This window comes from Pseudophryne corroboree, chromosome 4 (genome assembly GCF_028390025.1).
Source record: "Pseudophryne corroboree isolate aPseCor3 chromosome 4, aPseCor3.hap2, whole genome shotgun sequence".
Classification (NCBI taxonomy): Eukaryota; Metazoa; Chordata; class Amphibia; order Anura; family Myobatrachidae; genus Pseudophryne; species Pseudophryne corroboree.
This window is the reverse complement of record NC_086447.1, coordinates 522,448,130-522,471,659: the sequence shown is the minus strand read 5'-3', so window position 1 is coordinate 522,471,659 and position 23,530 is coordinate 522,448,130. Positions and strand designations below refer to the sequence as shown.

At 48.8% G+C, this 23,530-nt stretch overlaps 1 protein-coding gene across 2 annotated transcripts in view; it reads right to left on the bottom strand.

The window, feature by feature from the left end:
* Nucleotides 1-4,057: 4,057 nt before the first annotated feature.
* LOC134909889 (heat shock factor protein 2-like) overlaps nt 4,058-23,530 on the bottom strand; it is a 154,568-nt gene continuing 135,095 nt past the window's right edge. For both annotated transcript variants that reach the window (XM_063917245.1, XM_063917243.1), the window contains exons 11-12: nt 6,028-6,112; nt 4,058-5,283 (exon numbers count right to left, since the gene is read on the bottom strand). In XM_063917245.1, the coding sequence (XP_063773315.1) occupies nt 5,018-5,283; nt 6,028-6,112 (351 nt within the window). In that variant the 3' untranslated portion in view covers nt 4,058-5,017. The remainder of the gene's footprint in view (nt 5,284-6,027; nt 6,113-23,530) is intronic.

Below are 23,530 nucleotides of genomic sequence, written 5' to 3'. Positions count from 1 at the left end.
AGGGAAGGCAACACCCCGCCCTGTATGTAGAGTACCGCTAATTTAGGTGCACCAGATGTTTCCTGTAGGTTCCGCTGGCTTTCCAGAATGGTGGCCAGCCTGTGAGAAAAGATGGGGGAAAATGGTATTTCTTGTTTTATCCCCTATGCATTATTGTATGCACATATCTATATACAGCTCACACACACTTAAATATATATACAAACATATCTATATATATATACATACATACATACATAGACACACCACAGTGAACCCAACCGGGTAGATATATACTCTCTATGTGAACCTAATAGGGTAAATAAATACTGTGTATTTGTAGAGTAAAGAAATAGTGCACAGTAAATTTTTTATTATTAAAGAGCTGAGCCCCAGCTCCTGTAATAGAGCAGGTTCCCTGATCTCTATGTATAAAATACCGGGCAGGAAGGAATGTAGCTATATTTCAGCAGTGCATAGACAGACTGAAAACCCCAGAGACAGGCCGAGCTGGGAGCCGCCGGGGAGCCCGCTGAGTAAAGCGGGTTATAAGTCATCACCCCCTCCCCCCCTCATACCTTATACTATGACTAGGGAGCTTTCAGCGGCCCGGGGAGCGGGGGACTGTGGCGCGGCGTCACGTCCTGCAGCAGCGGCAAGGGGAGCGGAGAGAGCCCGCCGTACAGAGCGGGAGTTAGCTCCGCCCCCCCACTTTGGCGCCCAATTCAAATCCGCTGCATCTTCAGCGGAAAGCGCCAAGTCTCCTCCGGCCGCCTGTATGCTGCGGCCGGAGGTGTCAATTGTAATGTAACCCCCGGCCGCCTGTATGCTGCGGCCGGAGGTGTCAATTGTAATGTAACCCCCGGCCGCCTGTATGCTGCGGCCGGGGAGGGGTGCTTATGTAAATGTATCTCCCCGGCCGCCTGTATGCTGCGGCCGGGGAGCGGTGTATGCTGTGGCCGGGGAGCGGTACTTATGTAACCCCCGGCCGCCTTTGCTTGTAGCATAAGTGTGTATCCCCCGGCCGCCTGTATGCTGCGGCCGGAGGTGTCAATTGTAATGTAACCCCCGGCCACCTGTATGCTGCGGCCGGGGAGGGGTGTAAATGTATCTCCCCGGCCGCCTGTATGCTGCGGCTGGGAGCGGTGTATGCTGCGGCCGGGGAGCGGTGCTTATGTAACCCCCGGCCGCCTTTGCTTGTAGCATAAGTGTGTATCCCCCGGCCGCCTGTATGCGGCCGGGGAGAGGAGAGCCTGAGCCCGCCGAACGGAGCGGGAGTTAGCTCCGCCCCCCTGCTCCGTAATTACAACCGCACTGTTACCCGCGGGGATATGTATTACCCGCGGGGCTGTAATATATATATCACCCGGCTGCCTGCCGGGTAGCTTAGAGCGCTGAGCCCGCTTACAGAGCGGGCTGAAGCTCCGCCCCCCACATAATGGCGCCCAGTTTAAATCAGTAAGTGCGCCCTTCTGAGTACATTAAATCAAGAAAGATCCTACATCAGTCTGGAGGGGGGGAAGAATTGTACTCACCGCTTGATGTAGTGTCGTCAGGCGCCGCACTCAGCGGTGTCTTGCTCGACTGATCGGCCCCGACACGCGCCGCACGCAACGGTGTCCGGCCACTTTTGATACTCACCGCTGCCGGAATCTTCTGCTGGATGGAGTGGTCCCGACACGCGCCGCACGCAGCGGTGTCCGCCAACTCAGGAGAGCTCAGTGTCTCCCTCAGCCGGGGCCCATCCCGAGCCGCACGCAGCTGCGATGGGACCCCGCCGGCAGCTTCCGCGGTGCAGACTGGCAGTGGCAGAGCTGCCAGTCTGTGTGTGTAAGAAAGAAAAATAAAATAATAAAGAAAAAATTCTTCAGCTAAACCCAAGTGAACCAGCTACCTCGGGCACTAAACTAAGACTGGCTTGGAGGGGAGATAGTAGGGGAGGAGCTAGCCACAGTGTTAGAATTTTAAAGTGCCAGCTCCCAATTACTGCCTACTATTTCCCCATTGTAACTACGCTCCAGTGGCCCCTAGTGGATGAAGGAGAAATGGCACTGGTAAGCTGCTGGATCCTCTCATAGTGGAGCCCCACCCCTTCAATAGCGAGCGGTCTTCCCACTTTTTTTTATACTGGCTGAGGTAATCTGTTGCTTAAAATGGAGAGAAAAATGTTCTAAAACGGTTTTTGCCAGTGTGTACAGTGTACTGAGAAGCAGCTGTGTACTGTGTCTGAAGACGCATTCCGTCTCGGTTAGAAGCCGTGCTTCTCCGTACCATCATGCCGCCATAAAGGCCGGCGACCCGCTAGTCGGGACGCCGGCTTAATACTCACCACTCTTCATTCTTCTGGCTCTGTTAGGGGTGGCAGCATTCTGCGGGAATGTATGCTCGCCATGGTGGGGCTTGCGAATAATTCCCTCAGTAGCTCAGTGTCCTGTCAGCGGGGAACGGGAGCATTAACTCTACAAGAGGTTGGGCCGTTCCCAAACTCCCGCTCCCCCCCTAAGTCCTACAAAGCAGGCAGGCTGGTGCCAACCACCCCTGCCTGAAAATAACAAACATAAAATAAAATGCAGAAAACTCTTCAGGAGCTTCCATAAGCGTGACCGGCGCCTCAGAGTACATTTTCTAAAGAGTCTGGTAGGAGGGACATAGCAGGAGGAGCCAGCCCACACCATCAAATTCTTAAAGTGCCCATGGCTCCTAGTGGACCAGTCTATAACCCCATGGTGCTAAATGGAACCCCAGTACCCTCTAGGACGTAAGAGAAAGTATTAACTTATTAAGCGCTCAGCTCTTGCATTTTCAATACAGACCCATTTTAGCAGTGTCCCTCAGATTGGATGACTGAGAACATTAATTATACATAGTAATCTATTGGACAAAGGAGTCATTTTAAAACAGTTTTCAGATAACATAACTGGGTCAACCAAATAGTGGTCCGATTCCAAATACCATTTGACAGCAATGACAAATGTAGTCATTTAATGACTATTAAAGAATTTCTATGAACAAGACACACTATAGCAGGGGTGGGGAACCTCCGGCCCGCGGGCCGTATAAGGCCAGCGAAGCCGTTTGGTCCGGCCCACCCGCTCCTCTCAGTGAGACACGCCGCCGCACAGTCCGGCGGCAGCGTGTCTCAGCTGTCACCACACGGAGGAGAGAGCGGCTATTGTCGGGCGGTAGCGGCGTGTAGGACTTGAAACCAGCCGCCGGTTCGTGAGCCAATCAGAGCTCGCGGACCGGCAGCCGCGGCTCCTGATTGGCTCTCGAACCGGCGGCTGGTTTCAAGTCTTACACGCCGCCGCCCAACATAGTCGCGCTCTCCTCCGTGTACCCGCCGAAAGGAGCGGTAAGCGAGACGGGGGGGGGGGGGGGGGGGGGGGGGGCATCTGTATACCTGGCACTGTGGGGACATCTGTATACCTGGCACTGTGAGGGGCATCTGTATACCTGGCACTGTGAGGGGCATCTGTATACCTGGCACTGTGAGGGGCATCTGTATACCTGGCACTGTGAGGGGCATTTGTATACCTGGCACTGTAAGGGGCATTTGTATACCTGGCACTGTAAGGGGCATTTGTATACCTGGCACTGTAAGGGGCATTTGTATACCTGGCACTGTAAGGGGCATTTGTATACCTGGCACTGTAAGGGGCATTTGTAAACCTGGCACTGTGAGGGGCATTTGTATGCCCGGCACTGTGAGGGGCATTTGTATGCCCGGCACTGTGAGGGGCATTTGTATGCCCGGCACTGTGGGGGCATTTGTATACCTGGCACTGTGGGGGCATCTGTATACCTGGCACTGTGAGGGGCATTTGTATACCTGGCACTGTGGGGGCAATTGTGGATCTGGCACTGCACTATTGGGGGCATATGTGTATCACGTCCCATTTTAACTGGCCACACCCATTTTTTGGGCGCGCGCGGGGGCAGACTTGTATGGCCCCCGAAGGATTTTATAAATATCCAAATGGCCCTCGGTAGAAAAAAGGTTCCCCACCCCTGCACTATAGGAAAGGAGTCACGCTTAGGTTGTATTTAGTATATAAATAAATCAAGGGAGGAATACAAATCACTGTAAAATAGAAAAGTTTTATTACTTAACTACAGGAGCAAAACAGCTTCTGGTAAAACATAGTTCTTTAATTGTATTTGTAATCAAAACAGTATAAAAAAAATTAAAAATAATAAAATTGCCTTCGAGCAGATTTAAATTACACTGAACTCGTGAAGAATTTCAATTAGTAGCGTGCAGTCACGTGACAAGTGCAAGTAACCCAATTCTCCAAATCATTGGCAATTATACAAAACAAGCATCATAAACATCAGATTCCATATAGATGGACAGATCTGTTTATTTACGTAAAACATGCAACTGTTATTATAAAGCCAACTTCAGGAAGTACTGTAGTGCATTAATGGGTTTACATAAAAGACCCACTGTATAACTGAACAGTCATTTTCATTGGTCCCTCGAAACAAACTGCCTTTTAAAAACGCACACTAAAAAACAGAAGGACAGGCACTTATATTCCTAGCTCACATTTTACACAGCGCTTCATACCGTATGGTTTGTATACATATGCATCAACTACTCAAGTACCACAGATGTAACAATAGGTGCACCGCACATGACATAGTGATGGCTGCTGGTATAAAACACCATTTTGAACTCTATTTAAAGAGGGTTCAGTCTTATAAGTGCTTGTGCCTCATCAGTCTTTTTTTCACACATTGTAGAACAACTTAAATTTATAGATCTCTATCTCAACATGATTTAATGGCGCTAAAGTTGAATTATAAAACCAATGTTATAAATAAAAAACAAAAAACCCCCAAATCATCATTTTGACTAAAACTAGCGGGCAAATAGTTTCTGTGCATAACAAAATGTGAAATCCCAATCTGTCTAAAAAATGCAAAACAGAAGGGGAAAACCGAAAAAACACACAAACACAGTATCAAAATGATACTTCAAATAAATACTTCATCATTTTGATGAATATATACAGATGTACAGTATGCCAAGAGTTCAGTTGTCTAATAGAGACATATCACTGTCCGAAGGCATGGGGGCAAGTTCACATAAATAAAACAGGGTGGCTTCGCTGGCCTCGGCTTCAGTCAGCGGCTCTAGGCGCACTAGTTTACTCTGTGTTGGTGCAGAGTCTAGGCTAGACTCTAGAAGATTGCCCAATTCATTTGCTTTGACAGCCTGTGCTTCTGATGTGAAGTTAACAGAATCTCCATCGAGGAAAGCCATAAGTGGATAAGTTGTATATTGTACAAGCTGTTTGTCTGCAGATACAAAAGCCAAACAGATTACCACAAAGGGTTGATAATGATTTGCATATTGATGTGAAATTGCATAACAGGTTATATTTCAACTGCTCACTACATGCACACACAAATCTCAATTAAGCAGTTTCTACTAATTTATCCTTAGATCAGTTCCTGAATGCAATTCTGAATGGTTTAATTTGGGGATTTTTTTTTTTTTTTCTCTTCCTGTATTTATATGGTGCCAATGCAATATGCCACCACCTATTTCCATACGATATTATGTACAAGTCACAAAACTTCAGGGGACTCAAACATCAATGTCAGTAGAACAGTAAAGTTCAGGTTCAAACTTGAAGTACAGCATCCTCCAGTGACAAGTTTTACTAACCCTAAAGGGTTTGAATATGTGGGCATTGGTTATTACAAGATCACTAGTACAATCAGATTTTAAAAAAGCTTAGCATCCATTGATTTCAAAAGGAGCTAGATTATGAAACAAGTTTTTTGGCTGCTTTATTTGTGCAGTGCACTCTAGTGTAAATCCCCGTACAGACTGGGAGACCTCCCCTAATTCTCAATCAGTGCTATATCGCTGATTGCCAATTAGGGGAGATCACCAGTGCATACAAACTGAAAGATATTGATGAATAGGTTTTTTAAAAAAAATGTAGTTATTGTTCATATCGTCTAGTGTATCATCCAGTGTGTACGGGGCTTAAGACTGTAAGAGAATACATTAATAGATAGAACCCCACTAACCTGATTTCTGGCTACCTTCATCGCCATTTGCTGGTTCTGTAATAATTTCACTGCTTCTTAGTGACTCCATTCCTTTGGTTTCTAGCTGTACCAGAAAACAAAATGTTCTTGTTTAGGACATATCCAGAGCAGGTTTGACAGTTTACAAAACAGTATTGCTTACAAATAATAACAGAATTTAAGAGCGGATCTACAGTAATAATAGGATTTTAATACCTACCGGTAAAGCCTTTTCTTTTAGTCCGTAGAAGATGCTGGGGTCACTTCAAGAACCATGGGGTATAGACGGGATCCGCAGGATACATGGGCACTTTAAGACTTTCAAAGGGTGTGACCTGGCTCCTCCCTCTATGCCCCTCCTCCAGACTCCAGTTTAAGGAAGCTGTGCCCAGGGAGACAGACATTTCGAGGAAAAGGATTTATTGTTAAAACTAGAGATGAGTGGGTTCGGTTTTACTCAGTTCTCAAAACGGCATCTTATTGGCTCACGGATGTCACGTGTTTTGGATAGCCAATAAGATGCCATTTTGAGAACAGAGTAAAACCGAACCCGCTCATCTCTAGTTAAAACACGGTGAGCATCTTACCAGCTCACACCTCAAGCATGCCACAGAACGTGGCATTCAATAGAACACAAGCCAATGGCATGAAGAATTTTCAGCACTATGCTGACAAAAAACCGTAACACAACCAATAACTGCAGATACAGTACGCACTGGGATGGGCGCCCAGCATCCTCTATGGACTAAGAGAAAAGGATTTACCGGTAGGTATTAAAATCGTATTTTCTCATACGTCCTAGAGGATGCTGGGGTCACTTCAAGAACCATGGGGTTTATACCAAAGCTCTAGAACGGGCGGGAGAGTGCGGATGACTCTGCAGCACCGATTGACCAAACTTAAGGTCTTCATCGGCCAAGGTGTCAAACTTGTAGAACTTTGGAAATGTGTTTGACCCCGACCAAGTAGCTGCTCAGCATTGCAATGCCGAGACCCCCCGGACAGCCGCCCAGGATGAGCCCACCTTTCTAGTAGAATGGGCTTTCACCAATACCGGTAACGGCAATCCAGCCGTGGAATGAGCGTCAGAAGCCTCAGGCACCACAATAGGTTGGTTGATGTGGAAAGAGGAAACCACCTTCGGTAGAAATTGCTGACGTGGCCTCAATTCAGCTCTATCTTCCTAGAAGATCAAATAAGGGCTCTTGTGAGACAAGGCCACTAACTCAGACACCCGCCTTGCAGATGCCAAGGCCAATAGGATGACCACTTTCCAAGTGAGGAATTTCAACTCCACCTTCCGGAAAGGTGTAAACCAATGTGATTGAAGGAACTGCAACACCACATTACGATCCCAAGGTGCCCCTGGAGACACAAATGAAGGGTGGACGAGCAACACGTCTTTCACGCAAAACTGAACTTCCGGAAGGGAAGCTGAAACATTCTTGGATTCACACCAAGACACATATTTTCTCCAAAAACGGTGGTAATGTTTAGACCAGAGGTTCTCAAACTCGGTCCTCGGGGGCCCACACAGTGCATGTTTTGCAGGTCTCCTCACAGAATCGCAAGTGAAATAATTAGCTCCACCTGTGGACCTTTTAAAATGTGTCAGTGAGTAATTAATACACCTGTGCACCTGCTGGGTTACCTGCAAAACATGCACTGTGTGGGCTCCCGAGGACCGAGTTTGAGAACCTATGGTTTAGACGTTACTCCTTTCCTGGCCTGAATAAGAGTGGGGAAGACTTCCTTGGGAATACCCTTTCGGGGTAGGATTCGGCGCTCAACAGTCATGCCGTCAAATGTAGCCGCAGCAAGTCTAGATACAAGCACGTAGTAGGTCCTCGCGAAGAGAAAAAGGCCCAGTATCTTTTAATGATCAACTCCTGAAGATCTGGGCACCAAGCCCTCCTTGGCCAGTCTGGGGCAGTGAAAATTGCCCGAACCGTTGTTCTTATTATCCCGAGAACTTGTGGCATCAGTGGAAGTATACACTTACCGGAATAGCCACTGGGTCACCAGAGCATCTACTGCTATTGCCGAGGGTCTCTTGACCTGGAACAATGTTTGCTGAAGTCATCCTGTCTACTGGAGGAACTCCCCAAAGACTTGTCACCTCTGCGAAGACTTCTTGGTGGAGGTCCCACTCACCTGGACGTAGATCGTGTCTGCTGAGGAAGTATGCTTTCCAGTTGTCCACCGGAATGAAAATTGCCGACAGAGCCCTTACATATTTTTCTGCCCAGAGGAGGATCTTCGTCACCTCTGCCATTTCCGCTCTGCTTTTTGTTCCGCCTTGCTGTTACCTTATCCAACTGGATCTGCACGGGGTGATCTTAAAGAAGATGTACCGCCTGTTGAAAGCCGTTGTAAATGGCTCTCAATTCCAGCATATTCATGTGAAGGCAGGCTTCCCGACTTTAGCATTTTTTTTTCTTGGAAGCTTTTCTCTTGAGTGACAGCTCCCCAGCCTCGGAGACTTGCATCCGTGGTTACCAGGACCCAGTCCTGAATCCCAAACCTGCGTCTCTAGTAAGTGTGAGGTGTGGAGCCACCACAGGAGCGAAATCCTGGCTTTTGACAACAGGATTATCTTCCAGTGCATGTGTAGGTGGGAACCGGACCCCTCGTCCAACAGGACCCACTAGAACACCTTGGCAAGGAACCTGCCAACTGAATGGCAATGTAGGCCGCAACCATCTTTTCTAATGTATTGATGGATTGACACTCCAGCTGGTCTCGGAATTTGTATGACCAGACTCTGGATCTCCAGAGCCTTTTCCACTGGAAGAAAAAACTCTGTATTATCTAGTATTATTCCCAAAATCGACAACTGTGTCGATGGGCCATCAGTGATTCTGGCAAGTTCAGGAGCCAACCCTGTTGTTGAAGAACTGTCAGGGAGAGTGCAACGATTTGTACCAACTGGTTTCTTGATCTCGCCGTTATCAGGAGACCGTCCCAGTACGGGATATATGCGACTCCGTACTAGAGAAGGAGAACCATCATTACCGCCATCACCCTGGTGAAATTGGTAATGACCATCCTGAATAGCAAACCTCAGGTAAATCTAATGCGGAGGAAAATCAGGATTTTGGTAGTTACCGATAAATCCCTTTCTCAGATTCCACAGGGGACACTGGAGCGCAGTTGCAATGGGGAAAAAGTAGGCAGTAACTGGGAGCTGGCACTTTAAAATTCTAACACTGGCTAGCTCCTCCCCTACTATGCCCCCCCTCCAAGACAGTCTACGTAAAACTGTGCCCGAGGAGAGCTGGAATAAACTAACGTTAAAGTAGAGGAGGTTAACGCCGCCATGTAAACCAGGATAACACGAAAAACCAACTTGGTACCTAACCTAACAAAAGGTTAACCTGAACCAAACAAGCAGTCACATAGTGATCTGCGAACCGTTAAGCGAAAAAGGAGGAAACAGCGCTGTATGGGCGTCCAGTGTCCCCTGTGGAATCGGAGAAAGGGATTTATCGGTAAGTACCAAAATCCTGATTTCTCCTTCATCCACTAGGGGACACTGGAGCGCAGTTACAATGGGGACGTCCCAGAGCTCCCAAGAAGGGCGGGAGAGCGCTGAGAGTCCTGTAAAACCGCTCGGCCAAACTGTGACGCAGAGGCCGCAAAGTGTCAAACCTGTAGAATTTGACAAACGTATGTCGGACCGACCAAGTAGCCGCCCGACATAAAGAAGTCATGGAGACCCCACAGGCAGCCTCCCACGAAGGTCCCACAGAGCGCCTAGAGTGCGCTGAAATTGAAGCCGGAGGTTACCGAGAAGCTGCCAAATAAGCTTGTCCGATGGTCAGCCGAATCCATCGTGACAAAGTCTGCTTAGAAGCCGGCCAACCACGGCGGGCAGCATCGTATAGAACAAATAAGGAATCGGACTACCGACTAGCCTTAGTCCTATCCACATAGATCTTGAGCGCCCTGACCACGTCCAATGATCTTGAATCTGGAGAGTCCACCGAGAGAGCCGGAACCACAAGTGGCTGATTGATGTGAAAATCGGACACCACCTTAGGTAGAAAAGACATGCGAGTACGGAGCTCGGCCCTATCAGCATGAAACACCAGGTAAGGAGGACGACAAGAGAGCCCCAAATTCCGATACCCGTCTAGCCGTAGCGAGAGCCAGGAGAAGAACCACCTTCCAGGTGAGATATTTCATCTCCACTGACTCCAGAGGCTCAAACAACGAGGATTGCAGAAAAGAGAGGACCAGATTGAGGTCCCATGGTGCTGTCAGAGGGCGAAAGGGAGGCTGTATTCGTAAAACCCCCTGAAAGAAAGTCTAAACTTCCGGCAGCAATGCTAACTTTTTCTGGAAGAAAACCGAAAGAGCAGAGACCTGCACCTTTAGTGAACCCAGTCTTAAGCCTGCCGAAAAAAAACTGAGAAGGCGGGCCAAGCGAAAAACTGAAGGAGAAAATTGTCGACGTTCACACCAGGCTACATAAGCCTTCTAAATGCGGTAGTAGTGAGTCAATGTGACTGACTTTCTAGCCCGAAGCATAGTAGGAATAACCGTACTAGGAATCCCCTTTTCAAGATGGCCTTCTCAACAGCCACGCCGTCAAACGTAGCCTGCGTAAGTCTGGATAAAGAAAAGGACCCTGTTGCAGAAGATCGTCCCGTAGTGGCAGGGGCCAAGGCTTGGCTACTGAAAACAGGTGTAGGGTGGAGTACCAAGTCCTGCGTGGCCAATCTGGAGCCACCAGGAGGACCAGTTCGTTTTTTCTCTTGATGCGTTGTAGAACCCGAGGCAACAGCGGGAAGGGAGGAAAGAGGTAAACGTACTGGAAATTCCAAGGAGCCGTGAGGGCATTCACGCCCGCCGCCGCCGGGTCCCTCGTTCGAGAGTAATAAAGAAGCAGCTGATGGTTCAGATGGGACGCCATAAGGCCGATCTGTAGTTTTCCCCACCGGCGGACCAGCTGACAAAACACCTGGGGATGGAGTGACCACTCTCCCGGGTGCATGTCCTGTCGGCTGAGGTAATCTGCTTCCCAATTCTCCACTCCTGGAATGAATATCGCCGAGAAGGACAGAGCATACTCCTCCGCCCAGAGAAGTATGTTGGTGACCTCCCTCATCGCTGCACGGCTGCGAGTGCCGCCCTGACGGTTGATGTACGCTACCGTCGTGGCGTTGTCGGATTGAACCCTGACCGCTCAGTAGGTGATGTGCCTGAAGTAGGGCGTTGTATACTGCCCGTAGTTCGAGAATGTTTATCGGGAGAGTGGATTCGTGGATCGACCAGCGACCCAGGAACAGATGTTCGAGAGTCACTGCCCCCCAACCTCGCAGACTTGCATCCGTGGTGAGAAGAGTCCAATCCCACACTCCGAACCGCCTTCCTTCCAACAGATTTGCCGACTGGAGCCACCAGAGAAGCGATGACCGTGCCTTTGGAGATAACGTCACCCGCTGATGAAGGAACAGATGAGATCCTGACCACTGATGAAGAAGACACAGCTGAAACGGTCGAGAGTGGAAGCGACCGTACGGAAGAGCTTCGAACGCCGCTACCATCTTTCCCAGAAGGCGAATGCACAGATACACTGACACCCGATGGTGTCGAAGTACCGATCTTACCAGCGTCTGCAGAGACAGGATCTTGTCCTGAGGAAGGAAAACCCTCTGACGGACCATGTCGAGAATCGTCCCCAAAAACAGCAACTGTTGTGAGGGGCATAAGTGAGACTTCGGGAAGTTCAGGATCCACCCGTGCCGAATCAGAAGGCCCTGCATTATCTGGATATACTGAAGTAAAAACTCCGAGCGCGCCTTTATGAGCAGATCGTCCAGATAGGGAACAATCGTCACACCCTGCTTCCGAAGTAGGGCCATCATGACCGCCATGACCTTTGTGAACACACTGGGAGCAGAAGAGAGACCGAACGGAAGGGCCTGGAACTGGAAATGAGCGTCCTGTATCGCGAACGGGAGAAAAGCCTGATGAGGAGGCCAAATGGGAACATGTAAGTATGCATCCTTGATGTCTAAGGACGCCAGAAACTCGTTTTGCACCAAACCCGCAATAACAGACTGGAGGGACTCCATCTTGAACTTGAAAACTCTCAAATACTGATTGAGATCCTTCAAGTTCAGGATTGGCCTGACCAAGCCGTCCGGCTTCGGTACGAGAAACAGGCTTGAGTAATAGCCCTGTTTCTGATCAGTACCCTTGCGGCTAGAAGCTTCTGGACTGCTGCCTGCAAGGCAACTCCTCTGTCGGAAACTGGTAAACCCGTGGTGAAAAACCGCCGGGACGGACGGGTCTGAAAATCGAGCTTGTAACCGCAAGTGATGAGATCCCTGACCCAAGCATCTGGGCAGGACTGTACCCAGACTTCCTTGAAGTCCCACAGACGATCTCCCACCCTGTGGTCTCCCAGGTGGGAGGGAAGCTCGTCATGCGGTGGTAGTGGTGGAGGATTTAACCTCTGACTGGGTTGAGGCTGTGGAACCTCTGCCTCTACCCCTATGGCCACAGGAGGCGGAAGCTCCTCCCCTGGCCTCGAAACCTGGAAGGGGCCCGAAAGGAGAGACCCCTATATGGCCCGCGAGGGGCTGGAGAAGCAGAAGGAAGATAAGTCGACTTACCTCCGGTGGCCTGAGAGATCCATCATCCAGACCCTTACCGAACAGGACCTCTCCCGTAAAGTGCAACGCTTCTGCTGCCCGCTTGGACTCCGTATCCGCCTGCCACTGCCGCAGCCAGAGAGCTCTGCGGGCGGAAATTGCTAAAGCGGAAATCCTAGCACCGAGAATACAGATGTCCTTGGAAGCCTCGTAAAGATAAAGGGCTGATTCACGGATGTGTTCCGCCAACTGTATCAGTTGATCCGCCGGCAAATCGTCCCGAATTCCAGAGGACAATTGCTCTGCCCAAGCCTCCATCGCCTTGTTGACCCAATCTTCAAGGTGGATTCCAATTTCCTATCTGACGCCTCTTTAAGCGAAGTCGCTCCCGGAACCGGCAGAACCGTCTTCTTGGACAGATGAGACACCGAAGGATCCACAATCGGGGAGGTCTCATAACGCGTCCTGCTATCTGCGGGAAAAGGATAGTAAGACAACATTTTTCTTGATACCTGAAACTTCGCGTCTGGATGTTTCCAGGCTGCCGTGATGAGCGCATCTAGCTCCTCCGAAACAGGAAAAGTCACCGGCAAGCATTGGTTGGTGCCAAACCTTGAAGGGCGTAAGGCGTCCTGCTCCGTCTCTTCCACCTGTAATACCGAGCGAATAGCAGTAATAAGCGCCTCAATACCCTGAGCTACTGGTTCAGAGTCCTCATACACCTGATCGTCATCAGTATCCTGTAGATCTACCACCGCCTCATCTAATTGAGGCATATCATCTTCAGATTCCTGCAACACAGAGGCTAGCAATCTCTTTTTAGAAGCCTGTGGGGAGGGGGGGGACCACAGGACGGGGCTTGGGAAGGGATTACCGCCCTAGAGAGCCCTTCAACTGATTTCGCCAGGGAAACCGCCCATGCTGGTTCTGGCTCCGGTACCGTGACAAGCTGTCGGACCCAGACCGCATCTCTATCTTCCCGAGAGGCCTTCAGTTCCCCAGTCAACAGGGACATAACCTCAGTGAGTTGAGTTGTCCATGTTGGGGTGCTCAGGGTCTCTAATGAGGGCTGAGCAGAAGGCTCTGACACAATCCCCACATAAAAGGGAATTATCAGCCTGGCCCTGGGAGAATTCTACAGAACACTTCTGGCATTGTAAAACTTTCTGTGCTGCCTTTGAGCCTTTACCAGCCATGGCAGACCTTGTCACACTCCCCACACACAGCAACAAGCAGAAAGGGAGGGGGGGGGGGGGGTTGGGGGAGAGCAGGGAGAGCGCAACCACAGCAGACCTATAAATCCTGCACAATACTGTGCAGAGTAAGGGGCTATGCATAAACTACAGTGCCACTCTAGTTTGCCCCCCTTCCCCACTGAAACAGCTCACTGTGCTCAGACTGTCCCCTTCACCGCGCTGCAGCGTTGGAAAATGGCTGCCAGTGCGTGCTGAGCCCGGCGGAAGAGAGCGAGATTAAGCTCCGCCCCCTCCCGTAATGGCGCCAGATTTGAAACTGCAGCGCGGCTCCAGCGGTATCTCCGTGCCGGTTCTGTGAGCCGCGCCGAGCCGGGAGCTGCAAGGGGCGGGCAGGCGGGTGGACGGACGGATGGGCGGGCGGCCCCAGATAAAATAAATTAAGTAAAGTAAAGTAAAGAGAGCAGCGGGAAGCAAGCGGGGAAGTGAGAAAAGCACACGGAGAGGCATTTGAACTCGGACTGCAAGCCAACAGCTCTATGCTGGCCAAAGTAAATTGAGCAGTTACATACTCACCGCTGCTGGTCTGACCGATGGAGTGGCCCCGCCACGCGCTGCACGCAGTGGTGTCCGGCCCCTATACTTACCGCTGCCGGAATCTTCTGCCGACGGAGCGGCCTCGACACGCGCCGCACGCAGCGGTGTCTGGCCAGCTCCGGAGAGCTCAGTGTCTTCTTCAGCCCCGGGGCCCATCCCGAGCCGCACGCAGCTGCGATGGGACTCCGCCGGCAGCTCCCACAGTGCAGAGCTGCCAGTCTGTGAGTGCAAGAAAGAAGAAAAGAAAAAAAAATTTCTTCAGAGAAGCTTTCTCTGGGCACAAAACAAAGACTGGCTTGGAGGGGGGACATAGTAGGGGAGGATCTAGCCACAGTGTTAGAATTTTAAAGTGCCAGCTCCCAGTTACTGCCTACTATTTCCCCATTGTAACTGCACTCCAGTGTCCCCTAGTGGATGAAGGAGAAATATAATTAGACCTCCTTTATTCTTTTTTCAGATTGGCTCTCACTGCCCTGAGAGATTCCATCTTGGATTTGAATTTCTTTAAATAGAAATTAAGGGATGTCAGCTTTAGGATTGGTCTGACCTAGCCGTCTGGCTTCGGGAGCACGAAGAGGCTTGAATAACAGTGACAGGGTACACCAGGACCATGACCTGATCCTGACACAACTCTTGTGTTGCGTCGCATACTACCTCCCCGTCCGTGACCCAACGTAAGGAGTATCCCATCTCTCCCCAGGGTATCTATAACGGATGACCAGGCAACCGACCATTTTTGAATACTACTACTCCCCATGCGCATGTAATGGCAGGTCTAACCGACGTACGCGTGGACACATAACTAGAAAATAACGTAGCTTCATACATATGATCCGCTGGTTTTGTGACAGGGCCCCGTGCAGAACAGGGGGTGACACCCACTTTATTCTATCCACGGCGGGAAAAATAAGAATTTACTTACCGATAATTCTATTTCTCGGAGTCCGTAGTGGATGCTGGGGTTCCTGAAAGGACCATGGGGAATAGCGGCTCCGCAGGAGACAGGGCACAAAAAGTAAAGCTTTACGATCAGGTGGTGTGTACTGGCTCCTCCCCCTATGACCCTCCTCCAGACTCCAGTTAGGTACTGTGCCCGGACGAGCGTACACAATAAGGGAGGAATTTTGAATCCCGGGTAAGACTCATACCAGCCACACCAATCACACCGTACAACTTGTGATCTGAACCCAGTTAACAGTATGATAACAGCAGAGCCTCTGAAAAGATGGCTCACAACAATAATAACCCGATTTTTGTAACTATGTACAAGTATTGCAGATAATCCGCACTTGGGATGGGCGCCCAGCATCCACTACGGACTCAGAGAAATAGAATTATCGGTAAGTAAATTCTTATTTTCTCTATCGTCCTAGTGGATGCTGGGGTTCCTGAAAGGACCATGGGGATTATACCAAAGCTCCCAAACGGGCGGGAGAGTGCGGATGACTCTGCAGCACCGAATGAGAGAACTCCAGGTCCTCCTTAGCCAGGTTATCAAATTTGTAGGATTTTACAAACGTGTTTGCCCCTGACTAAATAGCCGCTCGGCAAAGTTGTAAAGCCGAGACCCCTCGGGCAGCCGCCCAAGATGAGCCCACCTTCCTTGTGGAATGGGCATTTACATATTTTGGCTGTGGCAGGCCTGCCACAGAATGTGCAAGCTGAATTGTATTACACATCCAACTAGCAATAGTCTGCTTAAAAGCAAGAGCACCCAGTTTGTTGGGTGCATACAGGATAACAGCAAGTCAGTTTTCCTGACTCCAGCCGTCCTGGAACCTATATTTTCAGGGCCCTGACAACATCTAGCAACTTGGAGTCCTCCAAGTCCCTAGTAGGTGCAAGGCACCACAATAAGCTGGTTCAGGTGAAACACTGACACCACCTTAGGGAGAGAACTGGGGACGAGTCCGCAGCTCTGCCCTGTCCGAATGGACAAACAAATATGGGCTTTTTTGAGAAAAAAACCACCAATTTGACACTCGCCTGGTCCAGGCCAGGGCCAAGAGCATGGTCACTTTCCATGTGAGATGCTTCAAATCCACAGATTTGACTGGTTTTAAACCAATGTGATTTGAGGAATCCCAGAACTACGTTGAGATCCCACAGTGCCACTGGAGGCACAAAAGAGGGTTGTATATGCAATACTCCCTTGACAAAGTTCTGGACTTCAGGAACTGAAGCCAATTCTTTCTGGAAGAAAATTGACAGGGCCGAAATTTGAACCTTAATGGACCCCAATTTGAGGCCCATAGACACTCCTGTTTGCAGGAAATGCAGGAATCGACCGAGTTGAAATTTCTTTGTGGGGCCTTCCTGGCCTCACACCACGCAACATGTTTTCGCCACATGTGGTGATAATGTTGTGCGGTCACCTCCTTTCTGGCTTTGACCAGGGTAGGAATGACCTCTTCCGGAATGCCTTTTTCCCTTAGGATCCGGCGTTCCACCGCCATGCCGACAAACGCAGCTGCGGTAAGTCTTGGAACAGACATGGTACTTGCTGAAGCAAGTCCCTTCTTAGCGGCAGAGGCCATAAGACCTCTGTAAGCATCTCTTGAAGTTCCGGGTACCAAGTCCTTCTTGGCCAATCCGGAGCCATGAGTATAGTTCTTACTCCTCTACGTCTTATAATTCTCAGCACCTTAGGTATGAGAAGCAGAGGAGGGAACACATACACCGACTGGTACACCCACGGTGTTACCAGAACGTCCACAGCTATTGCCTGAGGGTCTCTTGACCTGGCGCAATACCTGTCCCGTTTTTTGTTCAGACGGGACGCCATCATGTCCACCTTTGGTATTTCCCAACGGTTTACAATCATGTGGAAAAAACTTCCCGATGAAGTTTCCACTCTCCCGGGTGGAGGTCGTGCCTGCTGAGGAAGTCTGCTTCCCAGTTTCCATTCCCGGGATGAAACACTGCTGACAGTGCTATCACATGATTTTCCGCCCAGCGAAAAGTCCTTGCAGTTTTTGCCATTGCCCTCCTGCTTCTTGTGTCGCCCTGTCTGTTTACGTGGGCGACTGCCGTGATGTTTTTCCCACTGGATCAATACCGGCTGACCTTGAAGCAGAGGTCTTGCTAAGCTTAGAGCATTATAAATTTACCCTTAGCTCCAGTATATTTATGTGGAGAAAAGTCTCCAGACTTGATCACACTCCCTGGAAATTTTTTCCTTGTGTGACTGCTCCCCAGCCTCTCGGGCTGGCCTCCGTGGTCACCAGCATCCAATCCTGAATGCCGAATCTGCGGCCCTCTAGAAGATGAGCACTCTATAACCACCACAGGAGAGACACCCTTGTCCTTGGATATAGGGTTATCCGCTGATGCATCTGAAGATGCGATCCTGACCATTTGTCCAGCAGATCCCACTGAAAAGTTCTTGCGTGAAATCTGCCGAATGGAATTGCTTCGTAGGAAGCCACCATTTTTACCAGGACCCTTGTGCAATGATGCACTGTTTTTAGGAGGTTCCTGACTAGCTCGGATAACTCCCTGGCTTTCTCTTCCGGGAGAAACACCTTTTTCTGGACTGTGTCCAGAATCATCCCTAGGCACAGCAGACGTGTCGTCGGGATCAGCTGCGATTTTGGAATATTTAGAATCCAGCCGTGCTGTTGTAGCAGTATCCGAGATAGTGCTACTCCGACCTCCAACTGTTCCCTGGACTATGCCCTTATCAGGAGATCGTCCAAGTAAGGGATAATTAAGACGCCTTTTCTTCGAAGAAGAATCATCATTTCGGCCATTACCTTGGTAAAGACCCGGGGTGCCGTGGACAATCCAAACGGCAGCGTCTGAAACTGATAGTGACAGTTCTGCACCACGAACCTGAGGTACCCTTAGTGAGAAGGGCAAATTTGGGACATAGAGGTAAGCATCCCTGATGTCCCGGGACACTATATAGTCCCCTTCTGGTTCGTTATCACTGCTCTGAGTGACTCCATCTTGATTTGAACCTTTGTAAGTGTTCAAAATTTTTTAGATTTAGAATAAGTCTCACCTAGCCTTCTGGCTTCAGTACCACAATATAGTGTGGAATAATACCCCCTTTTCTTGTAGTAGGAGGGGTAATTTAATTATCACCTGCTGGGAATACAGCTTGTGAATTTTTTCCCATACTGCCTCCTTGTCGGAGGGAGACCTTGGTAAAGCAGACTTCAGGAGCCTGCGAAGGGGAAACGTCTCGACATTCCAATCTGTACCCCTGGGATACTACTTGTAGGATCCAGGGGTCCTGTACGGTCTCAGCGCCATGCTGAGAACTTGTCAGAAGCGGTGGAACGCTTCTGTTCCTGGGAATGGGCTGCCTGCTGCAGTCTTCTTCCCTTTCCTCTATCCCTGGGCAGATATGATCTTATAGGGACGAAAGGACTGAGGCTGAAAAGACGGTGTCTTTTTCTGCAGAGATGTGACTTAGGGTAAAAACGGTGGATTTTCCAGCAGTTGCCGTGGCCACCAGGTCCGATGGACCGACCCCAAATAACTCCTCTTCCTTTATACGGCAATACACCTTTGTGCCGTTTGGAATCTGCATCACCTGACCACTGTCGTGTCCATAACATCTTCTGGCAGATATGGACATCGCATTTACTCTTGATGCCAGAGTGCAAATATCCCTCTGTGCATCTCGCATATATAGAAATGCATCCTTTAAATGCTCTATAGTCAATAAAATACTGTCCCTGTCAAGGGTATCAATATTTTTAGTCAGGGAATCCGACCAAGCCACCCCAGCTCTGCACATCCAGGCTGAGGCGATCGCTGGTCGCAGTATAACACCAGTATGTGTGTATATACTTTTTATGATATTTTCCAGCCTCCTGTCAGCTGGTCCTTGAGGACGGCCCTATCTATAGACGGTACCGCCACTTGTTTTGATAAGCGTGTGAGCGCCTTATCCACCCTAAGGGGTGTTTCCCAACGCGCCCTAACTTCTGGCGGGAAAGGGTATACCGCCCATAATTTTCTATCGGGGGGAACCCACGCATCATCACACACTTTATTTAATTTATCTGATTCAGGAAAAACTACGGTAGTTTTTTCACATCCCACATAATACCCTCTTTTGTGGTACTTGTAGTATCAGAAATATGTAACACCTCCTTCATTGCCCTTAACGTGTGGCCCTAATAAGGAATACGTTTGTTTATTCACCGTCGACACTGGATTCAGTGTCCCTGTCTGTGTCTGTGTCGACCGACTAAAGTAAACGGGCGTTTTAAAACCCCTGACGGTGTTTTTGAGACGTCTGGACCGGTACTAATTGTTTGTCGGCCGTCTCATGTCGTCAACCGACCTTGCAGCGTGTTGACATTATCACGTAATTCCCTAAATAAGCCATCCATTCCGGTGTCGACTCCCTAGAGAGTGACATCACCATTACAGGCAATTGCTCCGCCTCCTCACCAACATCGTCCTCATACATGTCGACACACACGAACCGACACAGCACACACACAGGGAATGCTCTGATAGAGGACAGGACCCACTAGCCCTTTGGAGAGACAGAGGGAGAGTTTTCCAGCACACACCAAAAACGCTATAATTATATAGGGACAACCTTATATAAGTGTTTTCCCTTATAGCATCTTTTTTATATATTTCTAACGCCAAATTAATGCCCCCCCTCTCTGTTTTAACCCTGTTTCTGTAGTGCAGTGCAGGGGAGAGCCTGGGAGCCTTCCCTCCAGCCTTTCTGTGAGGGAAAATGGCGCTGTGTGCTGAGGAGATAGGCCCCGCCCCTTTTTCGGCGGCCTCGTCTCCCGCTCTTAACGGATTCTGGCAGGGGTTAAATATCTCCATATAGCCTCCGGAGGCTATATGTGAGGTATTTTTAGCCAAAATAGGTTTTCATTTGCCTCCCAGGGCGCCCCCCCTCCCAGCGCCCTGCACCCTCAGTGACTGCCGTGTGAAGTGTGCTGAGAGGAAAATGGCGCACAGCTGCAGTGCTGTGCGCTACCTTTAGAAGACTGAGGAGTCTTCTGCCGCCGATTCTGGACCTCTTCTTATTTCAGCATCTGCAAGGGGGCCGGCGGCAAGGCTCCGGTGACCATCCAGGCTGTACCTGTGATCGTCCCTCTGGAGCTGATGTCCAGTAGCCAAGAAGCCAATCCATCCATCCACTCACGCAGGTGAGTTCACTTCTTCTCCCCTAAGTCCCTCGTTGCAGTGATCCTGTTGCCAGCAGGACTCACTGTAAAATAAAAAACCTAAGCTAAACTTTTCTAAGCAGCTCTTTAGGAGAGCCACCTAGATTGCACCCTTCTCGGCCGGGCACAAAAATCTAACTGGAGTCTGGAGGAGGTTCATAGGGGGAGGAGCCAGTACACACCACCTGATCGTAAAGCTTTACTTTTTGTGCCCTGTCTCCTGCGGAGCCGCTATTCCCCATGGTCCTTTCAGGAACCCCAGCATCCACTAGGACGATAGAGAAAGAATAAACAATCTGAATCCTCTTGAGGATTTGAAATCATCTTGTCAGGGCTGACCCAGACCTTCTCAAACAGAGCGCTCAGCACACGAGAATGAAGAATGTTACTTCAGCAGTATTATAAACACACACACACATATATATATATATATATATATATATATATATATATACACACACACACACACACACACACACACACACACACACACACACACACACACACACATACATACATACACACACAGACCCCTTTGTTCGGAACAGCAGGGTCCACAGTGACGTTAATACGTCCTTATTATGTACTAATCATGTACTAAATGCTCTTTTTTTTTTTTTGTGGAAATCTCATCAGGAAGCATTATGGTCGACACTGGAATTAGCATCTGTGTCGGTATAAGGGAGTAGTAACTGGGCAAAATAACCTGTTTGCGACCCCGAGGGGTCTGAGGAAAACATAGCTATGAACAAGACATCCAGAGATATTCCTGCGTTTATTACACCGATTTATTCAACCCAATATATATTATACATTAAAAAATAAATTATATATATATATATATATAACAATATATATATATATATATATATATATATATAACACAATAATATATATATATATATATATATATATATATATATATATATACACACACACACACAGGTAGGTACAAGATATACACATACATACGTACACATACATATATACACACACACACACACACACACACACACACACACACACACACACACACCTTTCTGATATGTATCACATTAACATGCAACTTTTTAACCAGTTATATATCGGTGGTGCCGACAGGGCCACCCACCCGCGTCTGTGTCCCTAATATAGTTTTCACTTAGGAAAAATATTCATCCACCTACATGTTCACACACATGAGCCAAGTACCATCAGGAGTCGGCCGTGCCGACAGGGTCAATCCCACAGCCATTTGTGGGAAGCACTCCGCTTCAGACATGCTGACACACGTGTACCAAACATATCAGAGAGACACAGATAGAGTTTGCCAGCTCATAACCCAGCGCTTAAGCAACAGTTCTGAACATTATAGAATGCCCCCAAACCTGCAGCACTTTTATATTAAACATATATTGCACTAATTTGACAGGTCCCACTGGAATACCCTGGCATGGAACCTACCAAACTGTATGGCCTCGTAGGCCGTCACCATCTTTGCACCGATGGACCGACACTCTTAATGGTTTCAGCCTAGTATTACCATTTTCTTGATTTCCATAGCCTTTTCCACCGGAAGAAAAACTTTGAACTACCCTGTCCAGAATCATTCCAAAAAACTAATAATCTTTCCTTGAAAATTTATGATCCAACCGTGTTGTTGGAGTATGGACAGGGAGAGTGAGATGTTTTTGTACCAAGCGCTCACTGGATCTCGCCTTTATCAGGAGATCTTCTAGATAAGGAATTTAATGGACTCCTTCTTGACGCAGGAAGACCATCATTTCCACCATCACTGTGGTGAAAACCTTCGGCGCCGTGGAGAAAACCAACAGGTAACGTCAGGAATTGTAATGGCAATTCTGAATCTCAGATAAGCCTGGTAAGGAGGAGAAATTGGAACATGCAGGTAAGCATCCTTTACGTCAACTGACTCCCTGTAATCCCCCTCCTCCAGACTGGAAACACTGCACCCAGTGACTCCAACTGGAACTTGAACCGTTTCAAGTAGAGATTCAGATTTTTTTAATTTATTTTTTTGGGGTTCAGGATCTGTCAAACCGAGCCGTCCGATTTCGGAACTATAAAGAGGCTTGAATAAACCCCTTCCTTTGTCGTGACCCAGCCACGAGGACTATGCCCTGGTTCTGACATAAAATTTGAATTACCGTTATAAGTGCTTCTCTTTTTGGAAGAGACGCTGGCAAGGTCAATATTAAAATTCAACATGGGGAAACATCTTGAAACTCCAGTTTGTACTCCTGGGACACTTTTTTTTTTGTTTAACACCCGAGGATCCATGTCAGATTGACTCCAATCCAGACTAGGCAGTTTTTTTAGACGTACCCCCCCCCCCCCCCGAACTATCTCTCGCGAGGGATCCCCAGCGTACTGCTGTGGATTTGGCAGAAGCAGGGGTAGACTTCTGTTCTAGGTAACCTGAAGCCGTTGTAGACATCTTCTCGCTGTACTTACTGGGCCGAAACAAAGGGCTGCATGTGAGGGTGATCCTTTTTGCCCGTGCAGGTGGCAAAAATGTCGACTTACCTGCGGTAGCCGCCGAGACCAACATCTCCAGATCCTCACCAAATAAGGCCTCACCTTTGTATAGGAGATCCTCCATATTCTCATCTTTATCAATCGTGTCAATTTCTGATGACACGCTTTTTTACCATACTTTATTTTAATACTGCGAGACACCCACGTGCAAGCAATAGTGGACCTCAGCAGTGCACTCTTTTCAACATAAATGGATTTTAAATAAGATTTTACTTACCGATAAATCTATTTCTCGTAGTCCGTAGTGGATGCTGGGGACTCCGTCAGGACCATGGGGATTAGCGGCTCCGCAGGAGACCGGGCACAAAACTAAAGCTTTAGGATCAGGTGGTGTGTACTGGCTCCTCCCCCTATGACCCTCCTCCAAGCCTCAGTTAGGATACTGTGCCCGGACGAGCGTACACAATAAGGAAGG